Below are 24416 nucleotides of genomic sequence, written 5' to 3' on the forward strand. Positions count from 1 at the left end.
TGAACACCAGATTTAGTTTCGCGTAACAAAAAGATGAGGCTAATATTTTTTTTTCTTCACCAATAAACCAAAAATAAAATCTTGCTCATGCATTAACAGTTGGGGAAGACTTTCGACAGACAGAAAGATTTCATAGAAGACCACCAGATGGCAGCACCAGGACAAAAATAAAATACGCCACAATATTTTCTTCCAATTTTTCACGTTGCTCTGCTTAATTTAAAATAATTAGGCTTTATAATGCATTTTTTATGCATTATACCAGAAGATCATCATTAATCTTTTAAAACATTTTAATGCATTACATTTCAGTCTGGATAATCATTACAAATATTTTATATGATACGATGGTATTAAACCACAACAAATTCAAATAAAAGGGCAGATGAGAGAAAAAATAGAAAATAAAAACTGGCTTGTGAAATTCTATCTGCGGTTAGTTGAGACTTCGTCATATTCAGACTCATTTATCTGAAATATTTATTGCTCAACGTTGGTGACCCTATAAATAAAATTGACGAATAGCTCTCCTTATAGAAAAGTCACAGGAAGTAACCTCCTACATTACTCATGCTCTTGTGTGTCCACACCTCTGGGTGTGTCCCAGTAAAAGCAGCAGGTACATCGCAGTTTGGTTCCTGTGTCTCTCTGCTGGGAAGACTTGAAACCGTCCAGGATGGCTCTGATCGCCTTTTCGCTTCTTTTGCTCCTCTCTGTTAAATCCGGTGAGTCTTACAGTTTGTTGTTATTTAAATTCTTAATAAATCTGTATTTTAAGGTCTATTTTTTATTTTTTAAGTATCCAACGATTTATGTTTTCGCTCTGTCCATGATGTCTGCTATGGGTGTACTTTCACTATTTGAATGAAAAACGACTGCTTTATTTATTAGATTATTTTTATTTATTTATTTTTATTTTGCTTTTGCTTACTCGCAGGGTTCTCTGCTGGAGAGAAAGTTCTACCCGACGGTCCTCTGGATGTACTTTTGGGGAAAGATTTGACAATAAATCTCCTGCGTCCAACAGAAAAAGACGATATCATAACCTGGAATTACAAGGGTTCTACATCAATTGGTACTGTAAGATCTGGTGTGGTTATAATGACAGACCAATACAAAGGCAGAGCTTCCATTAACGTCACCGACGGGTCCCTGACTCTGAAGTCCATAAAATCAGAAGACAGCGGAGATTACAATGTAGTTATAATCGGGCTTACAGCTACTATTCCCGCAGAAGTTAAAATCCGAGTTCTGGGTGAGTCATTATTGCTTTATCATTGCTTTTTATTACAGTCTGACTTTTTAACTGCTTAGTCTCTCTTGCAGCTTATGCGTAAACTGCTCCACAAAGAGTTATTTAGTTTTTTTCCCCTTTATTGTAATATCTTTGGTAATATGTTAGGAGTTGCTGCGCGTCCTCTAAAGTAACTGTGACACATAATAGCCTACTGCGAGAAAATATCCCTCCGCCAACAGAAACTCAGGTATATCCATGGCTACGCCTCGTATTTCGTACCAGCCACCTTACAAGGACTACGGGGATGGGGAATACACACGCCATTCAGATGTGTTTATGCACTTAGTGTTTATAACTTTGTTAGGAGTGCATATCAGAGAAACATCATGAAATTTGCTGGAAAAGCCACCATTCCCGTGCACCAGGAGACATCAGGGCGTGGCTCCTAGTGCTCTACTTTGCAGTTGTAATTTGTGCTTGTTTGCAGTTTCATTGGATCTAGCTTGAAGAGTTTTACCCTTTTTATTTTCTTTGTGTTTTTATTTTATTTTAGCATGACCCCCTTTTTAGTGTTGTTTTGAAGCCCAGAGCCCATTTGACTACTGGTGTCCTAATTTTACCACATTTGTACGTCTACTCCCTGTATTTCTGTTCTCGATTTATCCCTAAGGATAAGGCTATCATGTTGATTTGCTTCAAAGTCTTCCTGGCTCTGTGAAATAAACCAGCTTAGAAAAGCAGTTTCCCACCAAAAATCATATGTAAATTCTTCAAAAAGACACACATGCAGTTGTCAGGCATTTTGGGAAAGAATCAGTTCTTCTGGTCAGCACTCCTTATATACAGATTTGGACAGATTTGTTGGCTTTATTATTAAGAATGGTTAGAAAGTCTAGGTACAAATTCTGGCTTTACAGCAGTATCATAATCTCAGACCGAAAATCCTACGTCAAGATGACTATTTCTTGAAATAAATGCAATTGAAGCAAGTTTCATTTTTTTGTTGAACAGAATGTCTAGAGACTTACAATCAGTAATGTCCTTCTTGTTTGTAAAGATTACATTAAAATAGATGAAGTTTGTCTGATTCCCTGACCAGTTACAGACTTATCCATAAGAGGTTGTGTCTTTATATTCTTCAAGCAAAGCTATTGTTGTCATTCAAATATATATATATATATATATATATATATATATATATATATATATATATATATATATATATATATATATATATATATATATATTTACAGATCTGTAAATTAGTGTAAGAGTCAGTTGAGGAGTTCTTACAGTTCAGATTCAGATGTGGCTGCCACTCCTTTACATTGTTCTCACACACCCACTGTTGCCTAATCTGCCGTATGCAAGTAGTACAGTCATTGTTGGAAGTCCTGGATTATCGGTAGCCAGTTAAACAGGTCTAATGGCTGCAATAGTTCGTCCATCTTCATTCACTGTATTGATATGTTGATTTCAGCTCACAAATATATGTTGAAGAGGACTCAGCCCTGGGTGTGTGCATTATTGACTCTTTGCTCTTCATTATAGCCAGATTTCATCAACAAAAGAACATTTTCCTTAAGATCTTAGTGGGGATACCTTTCATATGATACATATCCTGTTAAGATTTCAACAAAGTTCAAACAAATACAGTTAGATTTCATAAAACATAGATATGACATTGTGAAATAAATTCCCTAAGACTTGAATTCATTGTCCGATTGATGTTGAGAAATGTCGTTGAGATTTATGAATTCTAAATTTGACTCTGACAACATGCTAGTCATCTTCTTTGTTCTATGACTTTACTGTACCTCTTGTGAACTTGCATGTTTCTCTGCAGAGCCTGTGTCTGATGTCATGATCAAGTCAGACCTTCCTGAAGCCATTGAGTACAACAGCACAGTGGTTCTTACCTGCTCTTGTAAAGGATCTATCCTGAGCTTCACCTGGACCAACGACAGCAAGAGCATTCCTTCTGATGACAAACGGTTTACAGTCCAATCGTCGGTGATGTCAGACACGGTGAAATAAGTTCATATGCATTTTGAGATTAAGAATTTATGATTCAATTAATAGTAGATATGCAAATGCAAAGTCTTTATACACCCAGTGTAAGCTTTTAAACTAAACTGGTTGTTTAAACTTGTAAATGTTGTGACGAAATTTTGTCTCAAACTGTATTCTCTTCAGAAAAGAAAAAGTAGAAATATTGATACAACAAACTCAATCTATATCAACAGCTTTTTTTGAGCTTACGCAAAATTGTAAGGAGTTGCTGATAAATATTTAATTGGTATTTTCTCTTTAGGCTGAAATACCGGGAAAATATTCTAGCAAGCTGACCATCACAGGTGTCCAGAGGTATGACCTGGTTGGCCCAATTGTCTGCACAGCAGCAAACCCACTGCAAAAAGAGAGCAGCGCCAAATTCAACCTCACAACCTACTGTAAGTTATTCACCTACACTTAGCAGTAACGTCTTCTTAAGCAGCCTTAAAGGTGGAACTGATATTCTTAGAAACACATAACAGAATTGGATAGAGAGATTGCATTAAACGTCACAAAATATTATGATTACAAACTAATTTTGTTGCAGCTGCAACATTTACGTCTTGATCCAAGCTTAGCATAGGAGCAGACTTTTCTTGGTTGATAAACTCCAGTTATCTCTGAGGTCTGGCCTGCTTGTTTCAATTTAGACTGCATGGGAATTTGTTTTCTTAAGCACTGTAAAAAAGTTAAATGTGTAAAATCCAATAGAAAATGGAGGAATTACAACAATGTTCTCATTTGTTCTAAACTCTAATTATACTACTGACAGAAGGTTATGGCATGTATAAGGGAGCGGCTTTGCCTTGTTGGATTGGCATGTTCTCTTGTTTTTCCCATTCTGAAGACTGGCTAAAGGTAATTGGCATTGTTTTCACCTGAGGGAAAACGGAAGACACTTTTTGACTATGTTGTGGAAATATATTTTTCCAGTTGAAACAGTGAAGTAAAAGTAAATTGAAGGCTTTATTTTTGGATGTGTGTCAAACTTGCAGCTCATATCAGTCATGGCGGTTAGACAGATATCAGCAATCTCTATTCATTTCATTCAGTTTTCATTGTTTGCCAGGTTACACTTGACTGAATGAGCTCCACACCTGTTTGACAACAAAAGGTCACCGTGAGCAAGTGGCCATTTGTCATAAATAGTTAATCTGCATGGTTTTCTTCTTCAGAGTCATTCCAACATATGAGGATATGCATCACGTCTGGAGTTATTCCTGTAAAAAATTAAATCCTGTTCCAATTCCAACAAAAAGTTTATCTTAGCAATGTAAACTACTGCATTTGAAACTGCTGTGCATGTTTGCAAGGCGCTCCCTTTCAAACTACCCTCTAAGGCTAAAACCACATTGTGTACACAGCAGCCTACACCTCCACTCCTTCAGCATGAATAACCTGAAAGGCGGACAAACCACACCGACCACAGCTTTAGCCTGTTATTAATTAATCAAGAGCTTACCGCTACAGTTCAGGAGGGTTCATAAGGGACACGTCAAGTTGATAAGAAAAACAAGGAATCTGACCATTAGTTCATAAAATCACATTGAAAATGTCATTTTTGTAACTTGCAGCTGCAGAATCACCCTGAACGGGCCTGTTTTGTGAGCCCTCACAACCCTCCTGTACCCAAAACAAGTACAACTATAAGAGAAAGCACAATCCAAAAAACAAATATAAGTTTCTTCCGTCACACTGCAAAAACACAAAACATTACCAAGTGATTTTGGTCGAGTTTCTACTACACATATCTTATTACACTTGAAATAAGACAAACTAACTTAAAAGTAGCTTTTCAAAAAAGACTTGAGTTAAATAATCTGCCAATATGGACCTAGTACTTTTTCATCAATACTTACTTAAAACAAGTTTTTTTTTTTTTTATCTTGCTAAAAGTTACTTGTAAGTTAGTTTTGTCTTATTTCCAGTTTTCTAAGATATTCGCACTAGAAAGTAGTCAAAAAACTACTTGGTAAAAAATCTTGTGTTTTTTCAGTGCATATATTATCTGCAGAAAAACAACCTTATATATGTTATTGTGTGTATTTGTTCCATAGATGGACCTGAGGATGTCACCATTAAGGCCTCTTCACAGGGGAAATATGTCCCGTCCAATTCAGATTTCAACCTGACATGTTCGGCCTCCTCCAAACCCGCTGCCACTTTCACCTGGTTTCATAACGCAGAGCAGATAGATGCCAGTGGTCCAGTCCTCACCCTGAAAGTCATTGAGGAGAAGGGATTTGGGCATACGATGGGCAACTACAGGTGTGTCGCTAAAAATGACAAGACCCAACGAAAGGTTTCATCTACTAATGTTGAGTTCTCTGTGATGGGTGAGTATAACCCGATGTTTGTTTAATCAGGTACTGTGTTATCACATTTACATCTGGAATGGTTGGCCAAATATTTTCTTTTACAATAGTAATCTTAGTATCGTAGAGTTATTATTATTATTAACATTACCTTAAGAGAAAAAATAGTTTGAATTGACCATTAAGCCAACAATGTAATTCAAATGAGACTTTATCAATATCTTTAAATTGGAGGTAAAATATGCGTATAGATTTTTCTTTTAAATAGATTCAGTAAAAGATAGGATGTAGGGAAATAATAATATAAGTTTGCTAAAAACAAATAGTTAAGTACAGGACTAAAGTCTCAGATTTGTGACACTAGAACCAGACTGTTAAATTAACACCTACAGGCAGATCTTCTGCATTCAGGGACACCCAACAAACAGACCGTAGCTCGTACTTGATATTTTGTGTCGCAAGCAGTTTCTGTAATTTGTAGCCAAACGTTATTTTACATCTTGCTTTCTTTCACGGCTGTTGTTTCCTGCTGATAAACAATTTCTGCGTGCAAAGCTGCTGGGTTGGATGGTCTTACATTATGCCTGAAGGAGTCATTTGTGTTTTTGTTTGTGAGTCAAAGCAGAGATGTGACAGTTGGATCCAGTTTGAAACTGGCCTCACCTTTTCTTTTGGTGACTCATGTCACCTTTAGCATGTTGAGACAGCATTAAATTATGAAATCTCCAGCATTACAGCAAGAAACAAGAGACATATGGAGTCGTCACGCTTCCAGTAAGGAAGTGAACATTTGCATTTAAAAATGAAAAAATTCCATCTAAGCCTGAAAACTAGTTGTGCCACATTTTACAGAAACATTTGTAATGAATGGGAATGAGTTTTTTATTCTGCTATGGAGGAAGTGTTGTCAACTCTAATTTGTAGAGTAGTTTTATTTTAGTCCCATTGGATAGTCCTCTAGCATGACCAGCCTGTTTGAGACAATCACAAAGTACCTTTATGAATTATTATTATTATTTTTTTAATTTCAGAAACCATTTCACAATCTTTAAACCATCGGAACAGTATATATTAATCACAGGCTTAAGCAACAAACTGAAACCATTCCTTCACACCCACATGTCACATTCTCTACATATAAGTCACAATAATGACATAATTACCTAAAGTTATTTGAACTGACAAGAGTGATGGCTTCCTTCTTTCCATTTATGCTTGCAGAGGCCATTTCTGGTGTTAAATTAAGTGGTCCTAAAGGTATCCTCATCGCTGGCAACAGCAGCGCCAACCTCACCTGCCAGGTTGTGCGTGGCAACGTGACAGACAGAGTCTGGTTGAAGGATGGTAAACCCCTTTCCCCCGACTCCCATGTCAAATTCTCCAGCGATAGTACCTCAATATACATCGACGTGCTGAAGAAAGAGGACAATGGGGATTACATATGTCGGCTCAGCAACTCTGTCAGCACAAAAGAAGCTAACTTCACAATGACGGTCAACTGTAAGTGTTTGCTAAAGCATTTATTGTATTTAGTTGATTCAGTGATGACAGTTTCACGTTTAATCTTTACCTCACTTCATCCAGATGGTCCTGAAGCACCAGTGGTGAAGGGAGACCAAGAAGTGCAGTTGAACACGCGTGTGGAGCTCACCTGTTCTGTCTCGTCTGTCCCTCCTGCCAAAATTATTTGGAAGCTAAATGGGACAGTGATCCCTGATGAAACAAAAGAGAAGTTGATCTACAGTAGCATAGACTATAAGAAATCGGGAACATACACATGTGAGGCAAGCAATGAAGTCACTGGGAAGTCCACCAGCTCCCCCCCTCTCTCTGTCACTGTCAAAGGTAAGATTATTATGCCAGTCAATTGTTATATTAGTATTACATCAGTAGTGCCAGATGCAGAACACAACTGTAGATTAAGTCAGTAGCACATATTTTGGTGTTTTGAAATGTTGCATCATTTAACTCCCTAACTGTTTTGTTAATAATCTGCCAGCAAAACCAGAAACCTATTACTCTTGGAACACTTTGCTACAATATTTGTTTGTCTGACATCATAGAGAGTAAGAGCAACCTGACTCAAGAGTCGTTTCATTTTCCTCACCTTCAAAAATTACATTCCTGGGTATAGAAAAATTAAATTAAAGCCTAGTAAGCAGTATGCACTTGGTAAATCACACATCTATTGGAATATCTTTACCTTTAGGACTTTGGTATGTATTACATAACATGCGTTTGAGACTTTTCATAGTGTAAATTCAAATAATTTTCTCAAAAAGGATCATTGGAATGTGGTGAGAAGATGGAACTGAATCAGAAAAGGCCTGTCTTGTTCACCATGATTGTATTGAGCTAATCTGTGCTGCTTGTAAATTGTTGGTAAAGAATCTGGATATTCTATTTGAAGCATCTGAATTATTTCATATGAACACAAGCTTTGTGCATAATGAGTTTGATTTCTGTAAAGGTAATTGTTCTTCAGCACATGAAAATGATTTCAGTGAAAAACTGTGATGTTTATTTCACAAATATATGTTTTGTCTGGTTCTGCCAGCAAATCAAGTGATCTCTTTAGCTAAATGAAAAAAGTTTTGGTCCAATGCATGCAGATCTCTGTAAGCATATGTCATCTCTTTGAATTGTTTGAATATGTGTGCACTTTACAATTCAGTTTGAATCCTGCAAATTTGAATGCAGTGGTTGCATTTAAAAATAAAGAGTCAGAATCAGCTTATCTATAAATTTACCATGAATAGTTCTAGTTGAGGCTGCACAACACAACACAACTATGCTGCCATCAAGATCTCAGTGTACAATGTTATTAACCCAAACAAGGAACTGGGATGGGATTTATCTTAGAAACTGTTTTCCATTTGTCATCAATTCATGCCTTGCATGCCAGTAGTATTTTCAGTCTTTTTGATGAAGTTGACTCAATACATCAAACATGTGACAGTGCACAAGGTGTCCAGAAAGGCCTCAGAGAATAAGGGAAGCATCATAATGACCTTTAAGTAAAATTGGAGGCAGGAAAATGCGCATTTACTGATATCTTCATCCCAACATTTGACAATAGCATCACAGCCACACAGTTTCCTAACATTTTGCAGTTCCAGGACGCTCTCGGTTGGTTGCTCGCTCTGACAGTGTCTCTCATTCGACTGCCACCATAAAAATCATTTTGCACACAAACCACCAGTTTCCCAACAGTAATGATGGGATGCCCTTCATGTCTTCTGTTTTGCAACATTCAAAGACCTTTAAACCGATGCTACAAATAAAAACTAATTGGACAAATTTCCCATATAAAATTTAAAACTATCTCATGTGATCAGACAGACTTACTTCATCTTTCTGGTTCGAGCTGTATTTCATCAACCCCAAAAGAGCACAGGTCTTATCAATGTGCAAACATTTTTTTTGTGATTACTGGGGCTTTAACCGTTGTTGTGTGGTGTTTTTCTAGAAAAAATAGACGAAGGTCTCTCAGACGGAGCCATTGCCGGAATCGTCATCGGATGCCTTGTCGCAGTTGGAGTCGCCATTGCCTTGTTCTTCTACTGCAGAGGGAAAGTACCGTAAGTACTCTTTGTCTTTGTGCAGCAAGTTTTCATGCAGATTTGATGATGAACAGATCAAACGGTGAAGAAGAGAAAACCAGAGGAAAAGGGATGAACTGGTGTTCATGTGTGAGAATACCACAAATCCAATTCCATTGTCAGTGTTGTGCTTCCTGTACTTTCAGGACTTGTTTTTGAAATTTCTCTTAAGCAGAATCCAGGCTCTATGTGTTTCTCTTTTAGTTCATGCAAAAGGTCAAAGATAGGATTTAGGTCGAGTTCTTTGACAGAAAATGGTTTAAAGGTCAGTTTGTTGTGTTCAGGAGAACTGATTGGCATTATGGGGGGAAATGGTTTAACAGAAACTCTTGTTTAAACATCTGTGAGCTCATTCTTGCTAGATCTAAGGACCAGTTGAAACCAGAATAAATTCAGTCACATGCATCAACATATTTAGAAGCAATGAAAGAGTGAATTGTTTTTAATCCTGGCAGCGTTTAGCTCTGCTATTGTCTCTATAATTTACTGTCCACTGAGTCCAAGAGAAAGCTGCTGTTGTGTTTTTTGCTTCCGATGAATGATAAATTGTTCTACTTCACTGCTTCTTGCCGTGTCTGTAACACCTCTCTTTGTTTCTGTTCCTCAATATTACGACCACTTTGTGACCTTCTAGGAAATTCTGGACATTCCTCTTGCTTTGGTGCCTTGCGACATGTCAGGATGATGTACAAACGCATCCAAATTATGCAGTTGCTAAACTCTTACAGCACTGAATTCCTTGTGTTGCATGAAAATATTTCACCACTGAATCCAATTCTTGCACCTACGAAAAATCTGGGCAGACAGACCGAATTCATTGCTACAAATTTACAAAGAGAAGAGCAGTCCCAGCTGTCAAAATATGCCTTTAATTGTTCTTTTTAAATATGGCATGGTTAGTAGCACCAGATAGAATAATTGTATGGATAATAAGTGGAAGTGAACAGGTGTTGTGTTCCTAGTAGAACTGAGCCAGTATGAGATTGTCATAGTGTGATAACATCAATTTGAATTGCATTTACAAAAACGGCGGTGATCCATTACGTTATGATCCATACATCCACAGAATATTCTGGTCGCTCCCAAACTTTCACGGACATCTCACTGAAAAAGTCTTTAAACCATCGGAGCAGAATATATTGTTCCGATTAATCACAGGCTCAAGCAGCAAACTGAAAGCGTTCCTTCACACCCACATGTCACATTCTCTACATATAAGTAACCTTGTACTTATATGTATACGGTGGCGTTTCATCATACTGGACCACAACAGAAACCGCCATCCTGATACAAACGAGTGAGTCACTGAGAGATATTCACATTCCTCGCTTCAGAAACTAGAGACAAAAAGTTTACACGCAGCTGAGCGCTCAAAGTAAAACTTTACAAAACTAAAATAACGCTACTTTTTACTCTTTTCTTCTCTCTGTAGTAAATTGTGATTTTATTAGTAGTTTCATTTTATCACCTAACTAAATTAATGGCCTAATTCATTTTTTGCTTACTTTAGGAAGGTGACGATTTGTAGTGGCCAATAAAAGTCAAATCAGAAAATTGGCTTTGTTACATTTATTGCCTATAATAAATGGCAAACCAATAATTGTCTCTTTAAAAAAACTGAAGTGCTGCTTGCAAAATTCAACAAGCGTGGCTTGTGAGAGCATACATCCAACAGCCATCCAACCGGTACTTCTACTTTTGTTCCAAAGAAATACACTAAAGAAAAAGGAATGAAACCGTCACTTATGCTTTCGGTTAAAGTGAGACTTCTTTCGCAGCACAAGGAAAGAAGCCAAAGATTCATGAGAATTGTTTCAGCCATCCCAGAATTACTTACACAAAGTGTAAGAAGTACTTTAAGCCTCTACCTTCAGGTTATTAAAAGATCCCTTATAGCTGAAGAACCAGTTCGTCATTGAGGGTGAGATCGTGTTCTTTAGGTAGATCTTTCCCTCCTTCCTTGGCCTTTAGCAAATCTGTCAGGATTATCTGATGCTTCGGGGGTCATCGGGTCTCAGGCTCAGATGTAGTGGGAGGTGTTCTTATTTAGAGGAACTCCCAAAGACCCTGAGGCCTCGAAGGTATTCACTTGTCAATCTTGTCATTGGGTTGTCTTCATCAAATGTCAATGCCGTTTATGTTAAGGGCCAATTGATTCGCATGGAGCAAGATAAACTGCTCAGTGGAGTTGTGTCTGGTAGGAAGAATCCAAGTCATAAATTCGTCTTCAGCCTTCTCCCTAAAGGTTCTGGATGCACTCTCTAAGATTAAATACTTATAACGTTCTTCAGATGAGATGATGAGTTTGGTTGCTGTCTGAGATTCCTTCTGTTCCTGTCAGGATTTTTGCACATAGGTTTGCTTTGAGGGATTTGATTTGGTGACCGGTAGAGCTTTTTTTATCTAATCTTGAAAAGCTTCTCTGCACTGGGGCAGATCAACCTGGCAACATGGTAACAAACCATGTGATACAGGAGTGAAACTCAAACACTGCTGGGCGGCCCTTTAATCTTACAATCCAGACTTTAAGTGCATACTGCAGATGTTTTGGTCAAATGTGACATTTGAGAACTTTTTGTGTAGGTGGAAGGTAATGCAGCTTAAGAGAGCTGTCAAAGAGGTGAAGCGAGAAGTGAGGAAGGAACTAAGTTAATTGTTGCATTCAGCCTTCTCAGACATGCCAAGCCAAAAGTGGCAACAACCAAAATGCAGACAGAAGATGACAGACTGTGCCATAACCTGTACTGGCAGTTCAGCACAAATATGCCAGCTCAGCAATAAACATGTTGCTGCAAAGAAAAATGATTTGTTATTAAAGTGTTGAAATGTAAACGATTTCAGGTGTAACAAGTTAAAAGCTGACTCCTTAGGCCTACCTCAGTATTTCTTGGATGACACCGCCTATCAACTGCAATGCTATTTTCTTAATACACTTGCACAGTCTAGGCTCTTAAAGTACCAAAAGGTAGTAGTATTGTCTAATACCCTGCATAGTTAGTGTCTCTATCAAAAGAAGTACTTTTGGGATTTAGTGGAACAGGAGATTTGCATCGTGGATGTGCAGCAGACAGATAGGTAGCAACTACCTATTTGCACAGTTCTCTCCTGTCAGTATGAACCCAAAGTAACTAAGGAATGCTTCCAAAACCTTGTTAAATGTTTGCCACAATCAGCTAAGGCAGATCTCAAGCTAAAAGGGGATCCAAACTGTCACTAGCAGGATGCATTTGATAAAGTGTCTGTTGAGTGTTTTTGTGTATTCAAACATCCAACTTTTCGAGGGAAATTGCTGCAAAACAACTGACTGTTTAGGCTTAAGGAGTCAGTTGACCTCAGACTGGAGGGCTGAGGTCAATTTTCCTGGTACTTGAATGTTTTGTGCTCGAGGGGAAAACAAACATAAAGGATGAACAATAGACTAAAGCCTAGGAGGCCATATCTAAATGTCTTCAAAAGTCAAAATAAAGATAAAACTCCCTCAATGGGTCTTATAAGGATTCTGAATGACAGAAGAAAGCACGTAGATTAAGCTGCAGGTGCAAACTGATAACATACAAAGAGACACTGCCTCAACTTGTGCAACACAATAAAACCACCCATATGAAACATTGTGCAATCTGTTTTGTGCATAGGCATACGTACAGTTATGCCCATGTTTTTCAGACATCTAGCAGTTATATTTCAGAAAAAGTTAGATTAGCAGCTACCTTATATGTATTTACAGTTAACCTACTGATAAAAAATAGTCACTCACTTCTACCCATGACTACTCTAAAAACATGTAATTTTTACAAACACTTATTCCTGCAACAATGACTTTATAAGAAGTGCATTTGTTGATGCTAAGTTGTAAGAGCAAAATTTCCATGGAGAATGTTTTTTTTCTTAGATAAACCTTAATCTCATGGTTTTTGTAAAGCTACTTTTTTGTGAAAACTTGCAAAGCACATTAAAGTAGATTGGTGCAGTTAAGTCAAGAGAAACAGAGACCAAATGTTTTGTTTGCTTAGGAACCAAGGTGCAACGACAAAGATCTTGATAACGTTAGATTACGATGTGATAATGTAACTTTAGTCAATGGCAGGGGGCTGCAGAAAACATCCTGTCATATGTTACACCACCAGAGGAACAACAGAAACTGAAATCCCAAAGAAATGCAGAAACAGACAAGCCAGTGGCAGAGTTTCATATCTGCAATGACTACTAGAAGAGTTTGCAGCCCTTGAAAGTTGACACTTTCTGCAAGTTCTTTACCACCAAGTGGAAAATCTGTTTGCAGGGCAACTATTAGTTGTGTACTCCACACATCTGGCTCATATAGAGTAATGGCAAGAAGAAAACCAGAGTTGAAAGTTAAAAAGTCCTGTTTCAAGTTGTTAGCAAAACATTTGGAGGATATGTTGAAGAAGGTTCTCTGACCAGAGACCTAGATTGAATGTTTTGTCTTCTGAAACAAATACTAGGTATGATGGAAAACTTACGCAGCAGACCACCTTGAACAAACCACCCCTGCTGTAAAACATGGTGGTGGCAGCATCATGTTGTGGAGATGCTTTTCTACAGCAGGGAGATGGAAACCTGTCAGAGTTAATGTGAAGATTGATGGAGCTAAATACAGGACAATCCTTGTTGATGTCAAAAGACATTAGACCTGGCTGAAGGTTCACTTTTCACCAGGAGTTAGAGAGGATATTGAAGCACATAGGAAACAATTGACAACCTAACCCCAATATTCAAGTAAAAATGCTGCATGAATAAGAACTGGCAAAGACTCGCGTCTAAAGAACTGACTTCATATGAGAATATAGGACATTAGTTTGTAGTTTAGCAACATGGATCCACTGGAAAAGGTTAGCAAACCGAGTAGCTTTTCGCATCATATTCAATTAACCTCAGCTGGTTTTCACAGGCATAGAAGAAGTGAGAAACAAAACTCACAGGAAAGTCGCAAGCAAATGTGATATCAGTTTTGCTCCAAGCTAAAGTGCCCACTGTCCCCACATGCTTCCTCTTGTAACTGACCCCTTTCATTTAGGATTAGCTTCGTCTGGTGTTGTGCAAACAGGATCTGAGTGCATTCCCGCTTCTCCTCAAGTGTCACTCACATTCAGTAATGGAGAGGCGTACGGAGAAACAGCTTGACAAACCGTGCAGGTTTTAGAGGAAATGCATATTACCCCTCACCGCCTGGCAACTGTGGCACGCAAATTCAAATTTAAATTACAAAGTGAATAATCAAATATCAACATCTGACAGAAATTGTTGATTTACCAGCAGCTTATACATATTTAAGGAAAATGTTTGATTTCTACATAATATAAATTTGGAATAATATTTAAAGCTCTAGATTTACCAGGTAGGTGGTAAGACCCATTTAACTGTATTACTGTGGCGTCTTCCTGCTGCCTCTGATATAGTTGTATAATTGAGTGAATATAAGAAAAAATAATTCCTATTCTATGAATCTATGCCATAAAATACCTGGAGAGTGGTTAAACCAGTGACTATAACCCTAAAGACTTCTTCTTGGTCATTTTCATTTTGAGTTTTGAAAGTATTTGCTTGTCGCTGGAGGCAAATCCGTCAGCAGCTAGCTCACACGATGTTGTCAGATTCTTATCTACTGAGTGGCTCACATCACAAAGTGCACTTGTTTTTATGCACACACAAGCTTTGAAGTTCATTTTCAAACTTGCAGACACGATTTCTAAAAATGTGTACCTAAGTTGCATCCAGTTGATTATTTTTGTTTTTTTTATTATAAGCTGCTTTAGGGTGCAAGTATTGGTTACAATGGCCAAACTTCTCAGGTTCCCAGAAACCTGTTTGACAAACTCAACCTTTTCGGCAACACGGTGGCCTCCTTTCCTTTTCTGAGATTCTCCTTTCTTCAGCAGAAAGAAAAGGGTTCTGTGTTCAACTAGCTTCACCTTTCCCGTGTGCAATCATTCACAAAATGCTCTTTTTCCACACCCCTTTATGATACTGCATTCAGATCAAAAATAAAAAAGCTGCCTGGTGGGAAGTCCCACATATCCATCAGTCATAATTACAAGTTGGATGTAGAACTCCATGTTTTGCACCTGAAGCTTGTGCCTACAGTTAGGTTGACTCTCTTTCTTAGAAATAGTAACAGGCATCTGGTTCTGTTTGTTTTAATAGGGTTAAGAACAAAAACATTACATTTTTAACATGCAAAGCATGTCGGCTGTTGTTGGTCTTACAATAACAATTTTAGGGGGAACATTGTTTGCCGGGCATATTTGCAAGAAGCAAGTTGTAACATCACCGTGTCACTGGATCTACTCTAATTTTGCTATCACTGAATGATTTACTTGCTGAAACATCTGTTTTAACTGTCGACGCTGCAGTGTGATTTGATTATACTTTGACTTCATGTCTGCAAATAATATATTATAGAAACCTTTGACCTCAGTTTCACTCTCAAGTCTGATTCCAACAGCCTATTTTACCTGCTTTTAGTTTTATGAGTCACATTTTTGATGGGGTATTTTTTAAAACAGCTTCTTGGCTTTGCTAGCGTGTCAAAGAGTCATTGGTGTTGTTTTTTGTTCTCAGTGGAGCCAGGCTTACATTTTGAAACTATTGCAGGAATGTTGTTGTCATGTCTGGACTCGTTCTCCTACGCTCACCTGTGTCGCTGCTCTTTATCGCATCTTCTGGTGTCGTTTTGATCTTCTCTCATCTCTTGACCAAATCATAGTGGCCACATCCTTTTCCTCACTATCACACACAGTCTTTTGCTATTTTTTGCTACTTCCGCTTTTTAAAGCAGTTGCATGTGCTGCCTTGATGGTTAGCTGTGCTGCTTTGTTTCTCAAATGTGAGCGGTTTTCTGGAGTCGTCTAGCTTCGTTAGGGACAGAAAATCAAGCAAAGATTTAACATTTAAAACAATTAAGAACCTCAAATAAAGAAAAATAAATGCTATAGTGAGATTAGGCTGACTCTTTTGGGAACTGATGATTTATCAGTGAAATATGCATAACACTTGCATAATATCTATTATTTCCTCTTTTTTTCTGTTTTTCTATCAAGTTTGTGATTTGTTAAGTGATGCAATGCGTATAAATTCTTAGCATATTCAGAAATAGAGTTTAGGCTCAATCCTTGTAATCATTCAAGTACAGTCTGTTCAGAATATTTTCATTTAAGTTCAGGACAAATTATGAGTTTAAGGTTTATTCCACCTTAAACTAGAATGGAAATGTACTCTATTGTCCCTCAGTGAGGACATTCTTTAATTCAACTTTCTTAATCGTTCCTGTTTGTTTGCTGCCTAAGGTTATAGAGACCCAATGACACACTTACTGCATGTTTTCCCAGCGGTTTCTTCCGTTGTTTCATTTCTCTGAACTCTGTTGTTTTGTCTGGTTCTGCTCAGCACAGTTTCAGTGATAAGGTACAGTGACTCACCTGCAAGGCATTTGTAGGGCCGGTTACTTTCACAATGGTGCTTCCTGATTGCACCTTTACGGTCACATAGTTACTTTTATGAAGGGGAAATTAAAAAATGCTGGGCGGGAGATTTGAGTTCAACAGGTAGAGATTAGAATGAAGTCCAGATTGCAGGTTTCCGCTTTTCTTTTATTCAATCAGATTGTAGATGTGACGTTATCATCAGTCTTTTAGCAGTGATAACACTGAAGTGCCCTGCAGAAATGTTGAACATTCAGCATGCAACTCTGTTAAAAAACTGGAGAAAAGTGTCTTTAGTGACAGGCCCTCTGCCCCAGACATCTCTGAAATTCATACGATTGTTGTCATTCTTTTTGTCGGAAACTGTTACTTCTGTAGCCACACTGCAGATAAAACTGCAACAAATAAATGTAGCTAGTCACAATGACTATCAGATATTGTGAACACTGGTACAGCTGCAATTCTGTTTGTTTATTTGTTGTTAATTGAGCTTTAATCAACAAAAATGTCCCTTCTAAAGAAATGTGCATATAAAGTTCAGCAACTATTTTTGTTACAACCAGATCAACAGATTGTTATATTTGTACATTTAAATGCAAAGGCTTTTTTTTTACTTTCTTAAAGGGATAGTTTGAGGTGATTATTAAAAATGATGTTTTTTGCTGTCATAGTGCAATTAGTTTGGAGAAAATGAACAAAATCCTCAGTGCAATAGGAGATAGGCACCAGCACTTCTCCCAACTCCACTAGGGACAAGGGTGTTAGAAAATGGATGGATGGATGGAGAATATAAAATATTCATACCTGTGGGATGAGACCCTAAAATAGCAGATGAATAAACTTTTGCAGGAGTCTATTTATGCAGCCAAATAATGTCTCTGTCACTAAGGTTATGTTAATCAAAACTGCTGGTTGTACTGGTCTGTCTGGTCAGTCATTCATGAGTTCACTGGACAAATTTCTCTGGGAAATCTAAACAGTCCCCAGGGTTTTTCTACATTTGCCTGGATGAGAACCATTGATACAGTAAAACAAGTGACAGCCTGTCTCAATATCTAAAAGTTAGCTCCGGCCCTGAAGCTGACTGAGTCACAGCTCATCTGATGCAGCTGTAGTTCATACGTGTTGCTCAGCTTAGAAAAGAGTCATGCATTTGTTTTTGTGTGATATGGCTGAAAGTCACTTAAAACAATCCGAATTATTCCTCTAAGAGTGCTTTTATGCTAAATACGAGATGAGCTGTTTTAGTAACGAGATCACCAATATTTAAGTTTATTTAACCCAGAATTAATTTATGTACAAACTGTTTAAAACTCCAGACATGATTTGTTTTTCAATGCAAATGAGTGAATTTTTACAAATGGCCTCCAAGCTAAATTTATCATAGAGTTTCGAGTGCTAATCTTCTTTTTAAGAATTTGTATTTGATCCGAGACGATGCTATTTTCAGAATGTCTCAGTGAGATACCAATCATCCCAAAAGTATGTCGAGGAAATAGTGATTTTTTTTTTTTTAGCTGTTGTTTGACCTTGAACCAACTGAATCCTGCTAGCATTAAGTTTGGTCCACCTGAAAATATTTGTATCTTTCCAGCTGAAATTAAGATGGTAGAAAGGAAGAATCTGTTGTCTTGCAGTTTTGCCAACGGTGTCTGTCAGAGGTAAACACTGTTTCCGTTGTGTTTTTCAGGGTGTCGTCACCATACTAAAGACGTCCATCTGCTGGTAAGTCACTGATAACTGTATTTGTCATGAAGGCATGCACTTAAAGACATTCTTAGTTTGAAGTTGAGCAACACCCATTTTGAACTGATGTTCAACAATTACACATTCCCAAAATTCAACCTAATATGCAAATTCTGATAGAGGTGATGTAAGAATCTGACTTTACAATTGGCCTCGTGATTAAACGCCAACATTGGTAAATAATCACAAGCCTCCCCTCGTGCTCATCTTTGCACTAACGTCGCCTGTGTTTTTCTGTGTGTTATCTGGGTTTGATGATGTCAGTATGAAACCAGTACAGTTGTTTCCAAGGCCGTCTCCACTTGTCTTATGCAGCCTGGGGCGTCTCTAGCTGCACTAGTAGGGTTGACACTGTGCTTGAGGCTTTGAAACAAGACCACGTCTGAGCCTTGCAGCTTTTCTTTTAAAGCTTCTGTCTGCAGCGTCGCTGCTGTTTGCTGAAAACCGTTTGATCTGCCAACACAAGACCACAGAAGATAAGAGTAAAGCCAAGCCAACCAGCAGCTGCCAAATTCTCTTAAGAAAAAGTCTTCTGAAGCAAACATCTGTGGTGCAAGACAGCTTAAAAAAACAAAAAATTCAAAATTGTGTTATATACAATGTGTTTGCATTATTTATTTTTGGAGTCTATCAGCTTTCTCATCAAATAAATTAGCAATATTTTAAAGACTTCACAATGAGCGAACGTTTGCGATGGTGCCTCACTTTGTTGATTGCTAACATATGACATGATTAGTCTGATAGTAGAAGACCCAGAACTAGACATAAATATTTTACTAAACATATTTTTGACACAACACACACAGCCAGTTTTCCATAAACTCTCCTCATGCTTCTGGTGTTTTCATCCAGCGGCTTTTGCTAAAGTACTATGCTAATGCTAACATGTTTTGGTACAGATTCACCGATAATTCGGCTCAAAACACATTTCAGTGAAGCTCCAGTTAATTGTATGTGGGCAGAAAACAGGAAAAAGTATTTTCACCTAGCAAGAAAGTTGTGTGGTCATTTTTGAAGAGTAGTTTTTCAGGTTTCATTTATTGTTTGGGCAGTGAAGCATGCAGCTCAGGTCACACAACACAAAGGAGCGACAGCAGCAATTATAGTCTCTCTGCCACAGCGTGATGTCATAGTTGTTGTCCTTTAAAAATCAATTTGGTTAGATATTTCCACAGCCTAAAGTATAGTTTTGCAAACACTAAAGATAAAAACAGACTGATTTTTAAAATGTAGTTCCTCCATTTTGTCTGGAAATCCTATTACAAATATAAAAAAAAACACTTGTGATTAGGAAATCCTGAACTTCACAACATTTTTGTGATTTGTTTTGCAATAACAATAAAAGTAAGAAGCACATTTGACTTTATAATAGAGTTTTGTCAATGGATACATTCAGAGTCTCACAAACCCAAATTCTTCTCACATAAATTAAACTTAATATCTTGATGGGTTCAGCCTGATGTCCTGCAGCTTTATGCATCTCTTCTCCAACACACCTGAATCAAATGAATGGCTTGTCACACTGCAGAGCCGAACAGCTGAGTCTGAATCGTTTTGGTTCAGGTGTGTTTGAACAGGAATGCATCTGAAACTTGCAGGCTTGTTGATGAACGGAGTCGGGCATCCCGACTTCATTCACTCATTACATTAACCAATGGAACGACTTGCACCATTTGTATCTCCAGTTATGTCGATGTTGTGTCACAGCTTATATTAATTCTGACATGAACCAAGAGTGAATTTCATCACTTTTGATAAATGCAATAAATGCCCATCCCTACCTGGGATCAGGTCATGAAATCCCTGGTTGTAGTGCCAGACAGGCTAAAGGATTGTCTTTATTGGAGCAACATAGACATTAACAGGCTGTTCTTTACAAGACAGGTTATCTTCAACTACTTCTAAACAGACCATAAGCTTCACTAGACGGTAACACTAAACAAATACTATTACCCACCTGCATGGCTCAAGTCATTTTTCAACAAACGTTTCTGTTTGCTGTCCTGCTGTGAGCCGTGCTGATGAGGAAGTAGCATTTGTCCCTAGTTTGTATTTCTGTTTCATTTGCAAAGCACACATGCAGAGTATTTTCAGGAACTACCTGCAGTTCTGCTCCTATTAATAGTTACTCTGACATCATCCTGAAGAAATTGATGCTGTGATTAAATGCCTGTTACAGTTTGCTCAGCTATCAAAGATGACTAAAGCTGAAGAACTGATCTGCTCTACTTTTGTAACACTGACTCCTCTCCTCTGCTTTTGTTTAGGCTTGAAATGTCTACCGTTTGGGTACCCATGATCCTCTTGTGCATCTGGGAGGAGCGCCTGGGTGGATCCAGCTGGTTTCCTTTGAGCAACTCGTCCAACCAGCTTCTTCATTATGCCTCTCTCTTTCTCCCTCTCCCTGGCAGACAAGGATTATGGAAGTCTAGTTTTACTGGAATACTAGATCATGTTACGCTTTGGATTACAAACCTTTTAATTTTACTGCAACTATCTTCAGTTTCATTTTCATTTTCCATTAATAAGCTGCTCCACTTCTCTGGATCAGTTGCTTTTTTTTGTCTGCCAAACCTCAAACCTCGACCCTTAGCTTCTGTCTTCCTTCCTGCTTTTTTTTTTTTTTTTTTTCCTGAGGAGGAAACAGAAGTTTCTGCCATGGAGACGCTTCTTTGACAAAAGCTCATGAACTGGTGACAGCGATGAGTGACTGTCTTTATCCTGCTGGAAACATGAGGAGAACACACGCATACACAGAGATAATACCTAAAGAAATGTGATGCATACATGCATGGGTGATCAAAACCATGGAGGCCACAGGGGCAGAATCTGGGGTAGCTTGGTTCAAAAACGCAGCAGGAATATATTGTATTTGATTTATGTCACCGTCGGTTCCACGTAGGTGGAGTTACGCTGATAAGAGCCAAGCACAGCGGAGGGTTATCAGGATAAACATCAGAGCTTTCATCTGTAATGTCTCAGTTTGTTTGGTGCTCACCAAAGCATAAGAAGTTTTTTTTACCACACCTGCTGAGTCAGCTTTTTTTTTATTTTAATTTATCCTAAACTGAGGTCACTACAAGCCTGTCAGCATCTCTTCCTCAATCTGACAGCTTCACTCAACATCACTTTTGTGTAAAAACGAGCAAAGCTGTAACATTTACTGAATTTATCTTGTCTCTGTTATACTAGCAGACCACCATGATCTTTAAAAATAATAGATGTATAATATTTATTGATTGAAATCCTTAAAATTCCACTTTGTAAAATAAAAAAAAATCAGGAAAGGCTCATATGTCACATAAATATGCTCAGATGGTACAACTAACAGAAGCAACACATTTAACTGCTTTCTGTGTAACTCTTTTCAAAGTTTCAAAGTCTTTAGTCTTTGATGATAAAAAATGCCTCAAAAGGAAGATAACTATAATACCCATCATGCAACATTTTGTATCTAATATCAAAACAAATGTTTTTTTTTTATTATTTAATCTGATCAATATGAGCATTTATGCAGCTTTAGGTGGTTAAAGAATTGAACTATCTTGTTTTTTGCCACCTGTTTTACTTTTTTAAATCTGACTCTGCAAACGTGTTTGAGTTTCTCCATACAAGTGTTACTCTGTAATCTTAGCTGGCTCCCACGACTCCTCTCAGCTATCCATCCTGTACCTTTATATGTTGCTCTCTGGAGCTCAGGATCCGCCCTCCCAGTTTGACTCATCCTGTCATCTTAGGAAGAACAGACAGAGGAGGAGGGAAGGGTTGAAGATGGCAGAGACAGGACTCAGCATGCAGAGCCACTTCAGTCAGGTTAGGAGGAAGGCAGGAAGAAAAAGCGAGCGGGAAAGTGTCTTAGTCCCCAAATTCTTTAAGAACTGGAGGGAAAGTCTGATGAGCTGTCACGATGCTGCTCGTTTTTTCTAACCACAACTGTAAAGAAGTTGCTTTAAACTAAATTATGGCTTTTAGAGACTTTGTGGAACTAGTTTTAATTTGAAAAGGCATCTGAAAAACATATCTGTGGTATTTTGAAGTTCAGCATTTAGCTGTTTCTTCCGAGTATTTTGTCAGCATCGTTTTTTGAAAAAAAAAAATATATATATCTTTGTGTGGTTTATGGTTATGTGTGATCTCAGACTTCAACCTGCACTGATCTCCAGGAAAACAAGTATTTATTTTGTTGAGTTTTAGAAGAAAAAACAACCTTTAGAATCATTGGAGCTGAAGATCATAGCCCATAAGCAGATCACACATGCAGAAACTATCTGTTTGAGTTGTAGGTGAAAAACTTCAGGTCAGTTTGCACCTTCATCAATTCATACCCCTGTTTTGGATTCATGCTTTGTCATTTCGTCCATATTTCTGTAATTTATTTAAATTTGTCAATAAATATTTAATCTAGGCAATAAATTAGTAATGGAAAACCTCAAATCTTGGAAACCTGATACCAGGGCTGTAATTAGGAGATTGTAGGTTCCTCGTCAGGCATGTTGCTGCAGTTTACAGTAGATAAATAGTTAAATATAAATTGCCTTCAATGTTTTTAGATCTTTGCTTTATAGTTTTTTTTTGTTTGTTTTTTTAAAGAAACAACCTGTGTGTGTGTAATTGTTAGATATTTCTTGCAACATTTCCAGAAATATCTTCTTCCACACAAAACTATGTAGATCAAATAGAAAACAAACTAAAACAAAAACTAAACCGTTTTCTTGCCCAAGTTCTCAAAACAGGCATAAATCCTCCCAAATCCAGGTACGAATTGATGTGTGGTTGTTACAAAGCATCCTGTGGCACCAGGTTCCTGCACCCACTCAAACTGAGTATTGACAAGTTTAAAACATATTTATGTGTTGAGTTTACAATAGAATATAGTGCAGAGAATGTATTCATAACAACATGTAAATATGCCATTTGTTGCCCTAAACGAGACGTGTTCATATGTTTTAAACTGCATGAAACTGCCCTTGTTGTATATAGGAGATGTTGTTCACTGTACACAGATTTTGACTTTTTTTTTGGATTATACATATGGGATAAATGTGTGTTTACTGTTTAATATTTTTCAGAGATGTTTTGTTATCTTTTAAGTTTGTGTACAAACGTAAAAAGCCATAAAGGTCTTGAAAATATTTTCATAACTTTGATTTGTTTCACCTTTTTTATTTGATGTTTTTTTTCTTTTTATGGGGAAAATTATGCTTCTATTTTAAATGGTGTAAAAAAAAAAAAAAGGGGGAACAACCAATCAGAGTAGATGTGTGTCTTCAAACCATCCAATCACAGAGCTCGTCTGTATGAGCATGACGGTGATCTACAGGCGAAGGAGCGGCCGGATCTCATGTGTCATTCCTGAGACGTATTTTGACACACTCACAAATGGAAACACTGACAGGAACTTGTCTCTGCAAGTAATTTGCAATGACACGTTCCACTGTGCTAATAGAAAAAAAAAATATATATATATCTTTTGCTTTCGTTGACTTAAACTGACAAATCAAAGTTAATAAAAATGGCTATAATGACTAAGACTGCAAATTTGTTCAGGTGTTTTGTTTCTTTTGGCTTTTCGTTGCTCAAAAAACAAATCAAATCTTCTGAAAAGCTGAATTTTGAATGTCTGTAAACTTATTATAAAAATGACAAAAACCAATGTTTAAACATGTCCTTATGTGTGTATTGACTCTACAGAGCATCTCAATGTATAACTAAAATTCAATAATTTCTTAAAAATGTCACCCGTATTTGAGTCCACCTGTGGGATGTTTTCACTGGGAAAAAAGCAACAGGAAAAGAAAGCATGAAGCAGCCGTATAAATAAAGCACTGTGAAATCTGAAGCAGTTGAAACTGCAGTGTGAAACTGCTGCAAAAATATTAAACAAGTTTTTTTTCCACTAAAATTATCATGATAAGCTTCTCGTCTCTGTTACACCAAACTTAATTTCACAGGTAGGATCAAAAGTTATGCAAACTAAGCAGAAAAGCTCCTGTGTTGTTACATATTAATGTCCTTTCTTAAT

General features: G+C 37.5%; 1 protein-coding gene across 1 annotated transcript; it reads left to right on the plus strand.

The window, feature by feature from the left end:
- The first annotated feature begins 615 nt into the window (after positions 1-615).
- Positions 616-23932, plus strand: LOC106929402 (cell adhesion molecule CEACAM20-like). Its single transcript, XM_088010411.1, has 10 exons — positions 616-725; positions 938-1255; positions 3084-3265; positions 3552-3690; positions 5350-5628; positions 6829-7107; positions 7192-7452; positions 9077-9188; positions 18339-18373; positions 20662-23932. Exons 1-9 carry the CDS (start codon positions 677-679, stop codon positions 18355-18357), a joined length of 1638 nt encoding a protein of 545 aa, XP_087866537.1. The 5' UTR covers positions 616-676; the 3' UTR covers positions 18358-18373; positions 20662-23932.
- The last annotated feature ends 484 nt before the right edge of the window (positions 23933-24416 follow it).

The sequence above is a fragment of the Poecilia mexicana genome, unplaced genomic scaffold (genome assembly GCF_051168715.1).
Source record: "Poecilia mexicana isolate PSO_F unplaced genomic scaffold, ASM5116871v1 scaffold_11, whole genome shotgun sequence".
NCBI classification, from domain to species: domain Eukaryota; kingdom Metazoa; phylum Chordata; class Actinopteri; order Cyprinodontiformes; family Poeciliidae; genus Poecilia; species Poecilia mexicana.

Excerpts from the sequence above, each read along its gene's own strand:
- LOC106929402 (XM_088010411.1), top strand. The coding sequence starts at position 677 with ATGGCTCTGATCGCCTTTTCGCTTCTTTTGCTCCTCTCTGTTAAATCC. Across the intron at positions 1,256-3,083 it reads AGTTAAAATCCGAGTTCTGG|AGCCTGTGTCTGATGTCATG; the intron begins GTGAGTCATTAT and ends GTTTCTCTGCAG. Across the intron at positions 7,108-7,191 it reads CTTCACAATGACGGTCAACT|ATGGTCCTGAAGCACCAGTG; the intron begins GTAAGTGTTTGC and ends CACTTCATCCAG.